Raw genomic sequence first — 10963 nt, 5'->3', positions numbered from 1 at the left:
CCACTAGGTGGCGCTAGTGAGCATTCGAAGTGAATATGTTTGCGCTGCTGTATCTCAAGATCCTGACTATTTAGACGGATGATTTCTTCGGAAATGTTGATCAGGAGGTCAAGGACTGTTGGATGATGGACAGAACAATTCGGAATTCCTCCACTAGGTGGCGCTAGTGAGCATTCGAAGTGAATATGTTTGCGCTGCTGTATCTCAAGATCCTGACTATTTAGACGGATGATTTCTTCGGCAAAGTTGATCAGGAGGTCAAGGACTATAGGATGATGGACAGAACAATTCGGAATCCCTCCACTAGGTGGCGCTAGTGAGCATTCAAAGTGTATATTTTTGTGCTGCTGTATCTCAAGATCCTGACTATTTAGACGGATGATTTCTTCGGCAAAGATGATCAGGAGGTCAAGGACTATAGGATGATGGACAGAACAATTCGGAATTCCTCCACTAGGTGGCGCTAGTGAGCATTCGAAGTGAATATGTTTGCGCTGCTGTATCTCAAGATCCTGACTATTTAGACGGATGATTTCTTCGGCAATGTTGATCAGGGGGTCAAGGACTGTTGGATGATGGACAGAACAATTCGGAATTCCTCCACTAGGTGGCGCTAGTGAGCATTTGAAGTGAATATGTTTGCGCTGCTGTATCTCAAGATCCTGACTATTTAGACGGATGATTTCTTGGGCAAAGTTGATCAGGAGGTCAAGGACTGTTGGATTATGGACAGAACAATTCAGAATTCCTCCGCTAGGTGGCGCTTGTGAGCATTCGAAGTGTATATTTTTGTGCTGCTGTATCTCAAGATCCTGACTATTTAGACGGATGATTTCTTCGGCAAAGATGATCAGGAGGTCAAGGACTATAGGATGATGGACAGAACAATTCGGAATCCCTCCACTAGGTGGCGCTAGTGAGCATTCGAAGTGAATATGTTTGCGCTGCTGTATCTCAAGATCCTGACTATTTAGACGGATGATTTCTTCGGCAAAGTTGATCAGGAGGTCAAGGACTATAGGATGATGGACAGAACAATTCGGAATCCCTCCACTAGGTGGCGCTAGTGAGCATTCGAAGTGTATATTTTTGTGCTGCTGTATCTCAAGATCCTGACTATTTAGACGGATGATTTCTTCGGCAAAGATGATCAGGAGGTCAAGGACTGTTGGATGATGGACAGAACAATTCGGAATTCTTCCGCTAGGCGACGCTACTTAACATTCCAAGTATATATATTTTTATACTGCTGTATCTCAAGATCCTGAGTATTTAGACGGATGATTTCTTCGGCAATGTTGATAAGGAGGTCAAGGACTGTTGGATGATGGACAGAACAATTCGGAATTCCTCCGCTAGGTGGCACTAGTGAGCATTCGAAGTGAATATGTTTGCACTGCTGTATCTCAAGATCCTGACTATTTAGACGGATGATTTCTTCGGCAAAGATGATCAGGAGGTCAAGGACGGTTGGATGATGGACAGAACAATTCGGAATTCCTCCACTAGGTGGCGGTAGTGAGCATTCGAAGTGAATATGTTTGCGCTGCTGTATCTCAAGATCCTGACTATTTAGACGGATGATTTCTTCGGCAATGTTGATAAGGAGGTCAAGGACTGTTGGATGATGGACAGAACAATTCGGAATTCTTCCGCTAGGTGGCGCTAGTGAGCATTCGAAGTGAATATGTTTGTGCTGCTGTATCTCAAGATCCTGACTATTTAGACGGATGATTACTTAGGCAATGTTGATCAGGAGGTCAAGGACTGTTGGATGATGGGCAGAACAATTCGGAATTCCTCCGCTAGGTGGTGCAAGTGATCATTCGAAGTGAATATGTTTGCGCTGCTGTATCTCAAGATACTGACTATTTAGACGGATGATTTCTTCGGCAATGTTGATCAGGAGGTCAAGGACTGTTGGATGATGGACATAACAATTGTGAATTCTTCCGCTAGGCGGCGCTAGTGAGCATTCGAAGTGAATATGTTTGCGCTGCTGTATCTCAAGATCCTGACTATTTAAACGGATGATTTCTTCGGCAAAGTTGATCATTGGGTCAAGGATTGTTGGAGTGCTATCTATGATCTTCTCTGGCTATTACGTCCCAACTGTAACTTAACGCCTGCTCTCAACTTAGTGCTCTAGATGCACTTCCACAGTTGTTAATTGAAAGCTTTCCAAGCCTGTTCGATTTTTACATGTGTATATTGTGTGGTAAGTACAATAATATACTATGCCCAGGGAAGTCGAGAAATTGTCCAATCTGAAATCCTAGACCAACCGGGATTGGAACCCAGCCACCTCCAGCATGGTTTGCTTTATAGTCGCAGGCTCTACCGACCGAGCTTATGGAGGCCTCCTGATCTATGAATGTAATCAAACTAAAATGCGAGATGGTAGCCTAATTAACAAGTTTTGAGGACAATTTGGTGAACCTAGAACGTCTTAAACATATCGAATTCAAACGTAAATAATGTGCATGATATGTTTAACCCTGTTTGGAGATGTTTTAATACAAAGGGCTTTGAATCAGTGAACCTGGATGAGAATTTGATCTGAACTCAAGGACAATTTGGAGAACCGTGAGTATCTTATACACCTCAAAATCAACTATAAACGAACAGCAGAAACTGTATAAACGTGTTTCGGAAAGTTTTGTCGGTGAGATCATTGTGCAGATTTTAGTTGATCCATTAGATCAAATAATCTGACCTCTAGAACAATTTGAAGAACCTAGATACACCTAATACACCTTAAATTGATGTTGTTTGGAGATGTTTAGTTGCTAAGGACCTTGTATAAAAAAAAGGTTGATCAGGTAAATCATTTGATCTGAGCTCAAGACAATTTGGAGAACCTTGATTATAAATCAAAATAAATCAAAAACGATCCGCAGAAACTAATTGTGTGGTGCTTCGCATTGTTCTTCATCAGCAGTTCTTTCGGTCGATGCGTCGTCATCCAAGAAAAGCAAGCGTTTCGTGATTAGTGTGTGAGTGCTGACCACGTTTTGCGTCCATTGCTGCAATGGAAGCACTCAGCCCCACGTTGGCGATACTGCCATTCAATGAACCCACTGGAAGCGGATCCCGTTCTAATGGAGGATGCTTATTGGATAGCGGAAGATAAAGTGTTTATTGTGTTTTACGTTATGAATATACTTCTAAGTTGTTTTGTATTGTGAACAAGAATCCTCGACTCTGTAAAATTAATTAGATTGAGCCTTATCAAATAAATTAACGAACAAAAAAAAATGTTGTGAAGATCTGTACTTTAAAAAGGATTACTTTTGAGGCAAGATAAGGCTTCCTCAACAAGTTTAAGGAAAAGGATATACCAATGTCCACAACAGGTACAGCAAAAACATCACAAAGACGCCCTTATTCGCACTATCTATTCAGTGGTAGAAGGAAAAGAAGAGTCACCGCAGCCAACTGAAGCTTGAACCGGGAAACTGGGAAACTTACAATACCCGCGATTCCGGTGTGAGAATCATGTGCATAGACTCACAGGAACAAAATCTAGGTCACTCAGAATAGAGTGTTGAGGATGGTACTTAATCATCCTTTCGATACAAGAATTTCCGATCTCCATCTAGAGCCTAACGTTCCTAAATTAAATTTAAAAATTGCTGACATTAAGGCTTGGTTTATGCAGAAATGCAACACATCAGAACATTTGTGAATAGTAGGTTAGATGTATATAGTAGACGTAGGTTAGTTGTAGTTGTAAATAGTAGTTATACAGTAGTCTTCTTTTTTTTTCAATTACAAGCAAACCAATCCCACCAAGGTGGTCATTATCTAAACAGGCCTGATAGGAGTAGAAACATTAAATAATTAAAAAAATTCAAATAAACTAAAGTTGAAAAGACGCATCTCTGTCACTTGAAAATGCATACCCAAGCAACACGGCTTGTCATAAAGAAGTTGAAAATACTTTGTAATGACTAACGCGAAGAATCACTAATACTTTAATATACATCATTTAATACATTTATACAACCTAAAAAGCGCAAGACGCGGAGCTTATACAACTAAATACTGGTCTTATAACATGTATTTTGGAAACATCATAAAAACCAGCGACAAAAAAAAAAACAATAAAAAAAATCTTGAGCATGGGATTCGATCACTGGTCCTTGGCGTGGTAGACTTGTTTCTACCTAACTAGACCAACACCGCTTGATGAAAGGTTTGTTATAAGTATCTATCATGTTCTTGCCAATGGCATGAAAATTATTTTCTCGTTCAACACGCCTTCGATCCGTCATGAAGACGTTTTGTTAGTAGCAAAGCGTACATCTAATTGCCAGAATGTTATTTAAACGTATTTTCAACTCCTTATAAGACAACCTGCACATTTTCAGTTGTTTTAATTTATGAGATGTCATAAAAAAGTATTTTCAACTTTCTTTATAACAAACCTCCGAATACCTCATAAGAAACTGTCAATCACGGCATGAAGAGACAGTCCGGCTCAATGGCACCGTCAATGTTTACGTCAATCTGGATTGATTTTGTATACGACAAGTTTTATAGTGGTATTAAACCAGTAAGATGCACGTTCAAATAACATTTTAAGATAAAAGCAAAAGAAAACTATTTTGGAAAATGTTGAATCGAAGAAGTATGAAGAAAACATCTTTAAACCTCATATATAACGTAGGATTTTTTCTGCATCTCTTATAATACATTTATACAACAATCCGTTCTAATTATTTTTCAAAAGATGTTTTATGTGTTACTTGGGTACATGCATGAATGTACCACACAAACTCTAGAAATGAAGATCATTTAAAGTAAAAGAAAACTAAACTCAGATCAAGGCGAAAGAATACAAACAGTCGTCAATGATGGGGATCTTTCACGTTGCCCATGTGTACCACTAAAGATACTCCGATAATTTTCGCGCTTTCAAAGCAATGATTGGCCTGATTTTGCATTTATATCACAGACAAGCAGACGTAATTCTTTAAATACAATTTGCTGACACATATCGCCACGGAACACACTAACGACAACAAGTTCGATATAACGCATAGAAACGTCAAAGTGATCCGATGCCAGTGCTGTGGTGGGAGCTGCATGCACCTAATAATTAATATTTAAATTGATCGTTAAATGCATTGCATTGAGGAGAAAGAGATACGCCTGTTTACCTGTGTTCATATTCTCAATATTGTTTGTTTTGCTATTTCAACGAAGCATATTTAAAGTTATTTAAGTCAAATAACGATTTCAAAATAACTGCGTCGCAGGTTGATTTATTGTTAATGAGCCGCAAACAACCAAAGCTTAAGAACCACTGGCCTGCACAATCAATTATGCACTTCATTGTCTCCTTAAATGGGAACCATGACTAGACACATACGGCACATACCGATGAAAGTCGTTTTATCTATTCGTTCACACAATCACCAGACACCGCGATAAGATATCGCACCTTGATTATTTTTAACTGACCTTCCCGACAGGCAGGAAGAAGATGGATCAGTTCAATCAGTTCGTCACAAGTTATCACGATGGCCGCTCGCTCGACAGCAGCAATCGTCCTACTGGCCTTGGTGACCTTCTCCGAGGGTGCCAAGATCCTCGGCGTTCTACCAACGAAGGGAAAATCTCACTACATTATCGGGGCTGCCTACATGAGATCCCTGGCCGACGCTGGTCATGATGTCACCGTCATCAGCCCGTTCCCAAGCAAGAACCCACCGAAAAACTACCGAGACATCGAATTAACCGGAATGGACGAACAGATGGAAAAGAACTTCGATCAGAATATGTTCAACTTCAAGGGTTCCGGAGTATTCCTCGCACCATTTTTCATGCTGACCATGATGTACGAGATGTTCGCCGAAATGATGTGCTTATTTATCCTGCAACATCCGAACGTCGTGGAGCTGCTCAACTCAAATGAAAAATTTGACCTTGTGATAGTGGAAACGTTCATCACCGAGTCACTGTACGGTTTTGCACAGCACTTTGAAGCCCCCCTGGTTACGTATTCCACATTCGGAAGCTCCATGTGGACGAACGATCTAGTAGGAACTCCAGCACTACCTTCTCACGTGGCCCACTTCATGCTCAGCTATACGGATAAAATGACGTTCTGGCAACGGTTCCACAATACATTTATGACCATTTTCGACCGACTCTACTTTGAGTGGATCTATCTACCGAAACAGAAGCGGTTCTACGAGATGGGTTTCCCGAATGCCAAACTGACGTTCGAACAGCAGATGAAGAATATATCGTTAGTGTTTCTGAATCAACATTTTAGTTTGAGTAGCCCTAGACCGTATCCACCCAATATGATCGAAGTCGGTGGAATTCAGGTTGAGGAGGCAAAACCCCTGCCGGAGGTAGGATTTCTACGACTCACTAATACCGAATTGAATTTAATCAAACTTTTCTTTTTAGGACCTCCAAAAATACCTGGACGAATCCAAGGAGGGAGTTGTATACTTCTGCATGGGATCGAACATCAAATCCATCCACTTCCCGGAGGAAAAACGCAACGCCTTCCTAAAGGTCTTCTCCAAACTAAAGCAGCGAGTTTTGTGGAAGTTCGAAGATGAAACCATGCCGAATCAACCGCCGAATTTGATGATCAAGTCTTGGATGCCCCAGAATGATATCCTTGCTCATCCGAACGTCAAGCTGTTCATTACTCACGGAGGTCTACTGGGCACGACGGAAGCCCTATATCACGGGAAGCCCATGATCGGAATACCGATCTTCGGCGATCAGCCGATGAATGTCGAAAAGGCCGTTCGCTCCGGGTACGCCGTACTGCTGGATTACGATGACATCACCGAGGTTAATGTGTATAATGCGATCGATGCAGTTTTGAACGATCCATCGTACGCCAGAAATGCCGAGTTGGTATCCGACCGCTTCCGGGATAAGCCAATGACTCCCAAGGAAACGGCAGTATTCTGGGCTGAATACGTAATTCGACATGGGGGAGCTCCCCAACTTCGCTCGTCTGCGGTTGAACTTTCGCTGCTGCAGTACCAGCTCATAGATGTCTACGCCATGATGCTAGCTATGCTGACAGCCGTACTGGCTGTTAACGTGTACGTAGCGAGGAAGCTCTTCCGGAAGGTGTTCAAAAGTAGATCCCCGGTAGTAGGCAAGAGAAAGAAACAGTCGTAGATTGAGTTGCTTGAATGTAATCTTGAATAATAAACCACCGATTTGAAATAAAACTCCTTTTGAAGTACGTCAACGATAACTTAATCGCGAAAGAGCTGATCTCCCTTCGTCTCTTAACCCTTTCGGTTAAGCTCTATTATTGGTTGCATAAAATCAAAAGTAATAGATAGCTGCATACCTTCTTCAGTATAGTTGTAGTTGTGGGTGTCCACTATGTATACAGGAAAAATATGAGAGCACCAGTTTATAGCCAAACTCACAGGCCTAGATCTCCAAAACCTCATGAAGTTATTATGTTGACGAACACAGACTTCAATCTGGTTTTTTTCTCGTTAATAAAGTCTTAAACAAATAAACTTTTATCTGGACAGCGGCGATATCTTTAGCAACTGATCATGGACTGCCATGTTAATTCAACCAAATTTGACAATTCTAGATGAACTAAGTACTCCAAATTGTCCAGGAGTTCAGACTGCTTGATCTACTGGATCAACCAAGGTCTGCGCGATGCCCTCAGGGATGACACCTACCCAAACATGTTCATTGAGATTTTGCTCATCATTTATAATTAAATTTTGATGTTCAAGATGCTCAAGGTTCTCCAAATTATCCTTAAGTTAAGATCAGATAATCTACCAGATCATCAATGACTGATACAATGCCCTTTGCTACGAAACAACTCCACATAGGCTCATAGAGATTATGTACATAATTTACGATTTAATTCCATGCACATAAGGTGTTCGAGGTTCTTCAAAATGTCCAGCAGTTCAGCTTATTTGATCTACTGGATCAACCAAGGCCTTTACGATGTCCTCACCTATCTAAACATGTTCATAGACTTCAACTAACCATGTTTTATTACTTCATGCGTGAATTTAACGATTTAGTGGTGGTAGCTGGGAGGGGGGACACACCCCTTACGAACCCTCATGAACGGATGAGTTTGGTAAAAAAGGATGCCCGACCCGATTCATACCTTCCTAAAAATTGTCCGTTGCTCACTTACTACTTTCTATATACAATTTTCGCAGCGCCGTACTTTAACGGAACTCTATACTTTCATCTCCTCATCTATTGTATAAAATGACCACTTTAAGTCTGGTATTTGACGGTAAGCATCCCCAACTATGTTCATAGAGTTTTTGTGCATCATTTATAATCCATTTTCAGGTATATAACATGCTTAAGGATCTCTAAATTATCCTGGAGTTTCGTTAAAATGATCTACATTGGCCTTAGTTACGAAATAACTCCAAACAGGTTCATAGACTTTGACTATATGTTTTGTATTACTTCTGCGTGGAGTCAACGATTTACATAGTTTAAGATGCTATTTTCAAATAACAGTTAGTCTTTTTGCCAGTGGTGGCGAGAGGGAATACCCCTCACCATCCCTCTCCAACGGGGGAGTTTGGTAAAGAGAGATGATCACACCGATTTGTACCTTCCTAAAGTTGTCCTTGCTCACTTTCTACTCTCTATATAAAATTTTCACACTGCCGTACTCTAACGGAACTATCAACTCTATACTTTCATCTCCTCATCTATCGTATAAAAATTACCATTTTAGTCTGTTATTTGAAATTAGCATCTTCAACTATAGGTTCATAAAGATGATGCACATCATTTACGTTTCAATTCAATGAACATAAGGTGTTCTAGGTTCACCAAATTGTATACTGGATCTACTGGATCACTCAAGGCCTGCACGAAGTCCTCAGTGAACACACATGTCCAAACAAGTTCATACAGTTTTTGTGCATCACTTGTAAACTCTATGAACCTGTTTGGAGTTGCTTCACACTAAGATTTTGTTTTCGTATTCGGTAAATTTTACCGAAATCAGAACAGCTGAACGTTCGGTAAAACTTTGACCTTCATTTTAAAGGCTATTGAACTTGAAAATAATTTCAAAACATACTCAACCTCGGTTAAACGATCAAATCTTGTCGTTTTAGTGGAGATTTAGTTTCAAAGTAACTGAAAAGCAATTGCATTGAATTACATAAATTTTACCGAACGGTTCAGCTGTTCAGATCTCGGTAAAAATAACCGAAGTCGGCGATAATTTATAAATGTGTTCGCAACTAAGGTAGATCATTTAATCTGAACTTCAGGATAAATTGCAACTACAGGATAAAGAACAGAGTGGTAGCAGCGCGCTGGTGTGGTGGCTACTGGACGTGCATTGTTGGACAAAGGCCAAAAAGCTGAGCATATCCAGGCCAAATACAAAAAAAAAATGTTTGACTAGACCTTCTCCGATTTGTATGAAACTTTGAATAATTGTTTGTTATGGTCATTAGTTCAAAAATTCGCCTATTTTGAATCTTAACAGTGTTTTCAAAATGGAATCTTTGACATTTTTCAATAAACAATCAAAATGACGTCTGAGACACAATTGTAGAGGAAAACAAAGTATTTCTAGGAAAAATATAGACGTTAATTTTTTTAGTGATTTAGAGTAAACATTTCAGAAAAGGGTTATATTCTTATTTCAAAATGCCATGGTAAAATAGAGCTTATGAAAAATGCAAACTCTTGAAATATTGGGAACCTTGGACGCTTATGGCGGTAAGCTCCATCGAGGATAAAACGCGATTTAATCAAGATTTTCAAAAATCTAGATGAAATCAAGCGGAACGTTACATTAGATCCTAAGTAACATTGATCGATTCTCTTAGTCGACTTTCTCTTTCGTTAATAACATGAGCACATAACCGTTTCTTGTTGTGTTTGTCGTATTAGATGCTGAATAAAAACTTCTTTTATCGATCTGTGTGCTGAAAATACCTGGGAATGTATTTACATGGCCGAGGGGATACAAAGAGAAAGTCGACGAATAAAATCTGTCAATGTTACTTAGGACCTAATGCAATGTTCAGCTTGAAAATTGAATACCCCATTCGGTAATCAGCAAGAGAGGATAAAACATAGAAAGCACGCAGCCATTCTCTCTCGCATAGTAAAGAATGTCAAGGTGTGAGTGTATTCAGATATGCAGGCCGAAGATGAGTACTAGACCAACATTTGAAATATGCAGAACAACCAAACATAATCAATGGCATTAAACGCTAATTTGACAGTGAGCATGCATAAGGGAGAAAACGCGATCGATTCTCTTCATCGATTTTCTCTTTGCATTGCTACAGCTAAGCGAAACAATTTTCTAGAATTTGTTCAATGCAGAGTAGTAACAGGTTGTATTGGCTATCAAAAGCAACAGCAAACGCACCGAGAAACGTTAAATCTAGCGAGTTATTAACAAAAGAGAAAATCGACGAAGAGAATCGATCATCGCGTATAGGCCCTTATGAATGCTTACTGTCGAATTTGTCAAGAATCAAAACACACCCCCACCAACTAACAATGTCATTCGATCAAAGAACTTTGTTTTTTTTTTCAGATGCTGGTGTTAGATTGCGTGGATGTGTTTTGATTCTAGAGAAATTTGCAATTAAAGCCATTCCTTACGTTTGGTTGTTCCACCTATTTTGTTGGTCTTGATTCTCGACAAAGGTTTGAGCTGGACGATTTATTATTAAGATAATTAAGTATAACATACTAACCAGATAGATAAGCAAACAAAAACGACTTAGTTACAGTTACAGATATAAATTCCCTCAGCACTTTTCAGTTGCTTCACAGCGATATAAACGTGACAAAACTTAGGCGTTCACCACTATGTTCACAAGCATTCCAACAAGAAGTTCACTGCACTTCCGACGAACAATTCAGAGATCTTCCGACGAGAGGTTCAGAGAACTTTCGATAAGAAGTTCACAGACCTTTTGAA

General features: G+C 39.9%; 2 protein-coding genes across 7 annotated transcripts in view; one reads left to right on the top strand and one right to left on the bottom strand.

Moving 5' to 3' along the window:
- LOC135708135 (calmodulin-binding transcription activator 1-like) overlaps nucleotides 1-10963 on the bottom strand; it is a 592813-nt gene that overhangs the window by 348635 nt on the left and 233215 nt on the right. The gene's annotated exons all lie outside the window — the stretch shown is intronic.
- LOC135708128 (UDP-glycosyltransferase UGT5-like) lies at nucleotides 5499-7214 on the top strand. The gene is made up of 2 exons (XM_065230075.1): nucleotides 5499-6368; nucleotides 6427-7214. Exons 1-2 carry the CDS (start codon nucleotides 5529-5531, stop codon nucleotides 7162-7164), a joined length of 1578 nt encoding a protein of 525 aa, XP_065086147.1. The 5' UTR covers nucleotides 5499-5528; the 3' UTR covers nucleotides 7165-7214.

This window comes from Ochlerotatus camptorhynchus, unplaced genomic scaffold, assembly GCF_037179485.1.
Source record: "Ochlerotatus camptorhynchus isolate MF236.1 unplaced genomic scaffold, CSIRO-AGI_Acam_v1.1 ptg000328l, whole genome shotgun sequence".
Classification (NCBI taxonomy): domain Eukaryota; kingdom Metazoa; phylum Arthropoda; class Insecta; order Diptera; family Culicidae; genus Ochlerotatus; species Ochlerotatus camptorhynchus.
This window is presented reverse-complemented; position numbering and strand designations above follow the sequence as displayed.

Coding starts and splice junctions, on each gene's coding strand:
- LOC135708128 (XM_065230075.1), top strand. CDS start 5,529: ATGGCCGCTCGCTCGACAGCAGCAATCGTCCTACTGGCCTTGGTGACC. Junction 6,369..6,426: donor AGGCAAAACCCCTGCCGGAG/GTAGGATTTCTA, acceptor TTTTCTTTTTAG/GACCTCCAAAAATACCTGGA.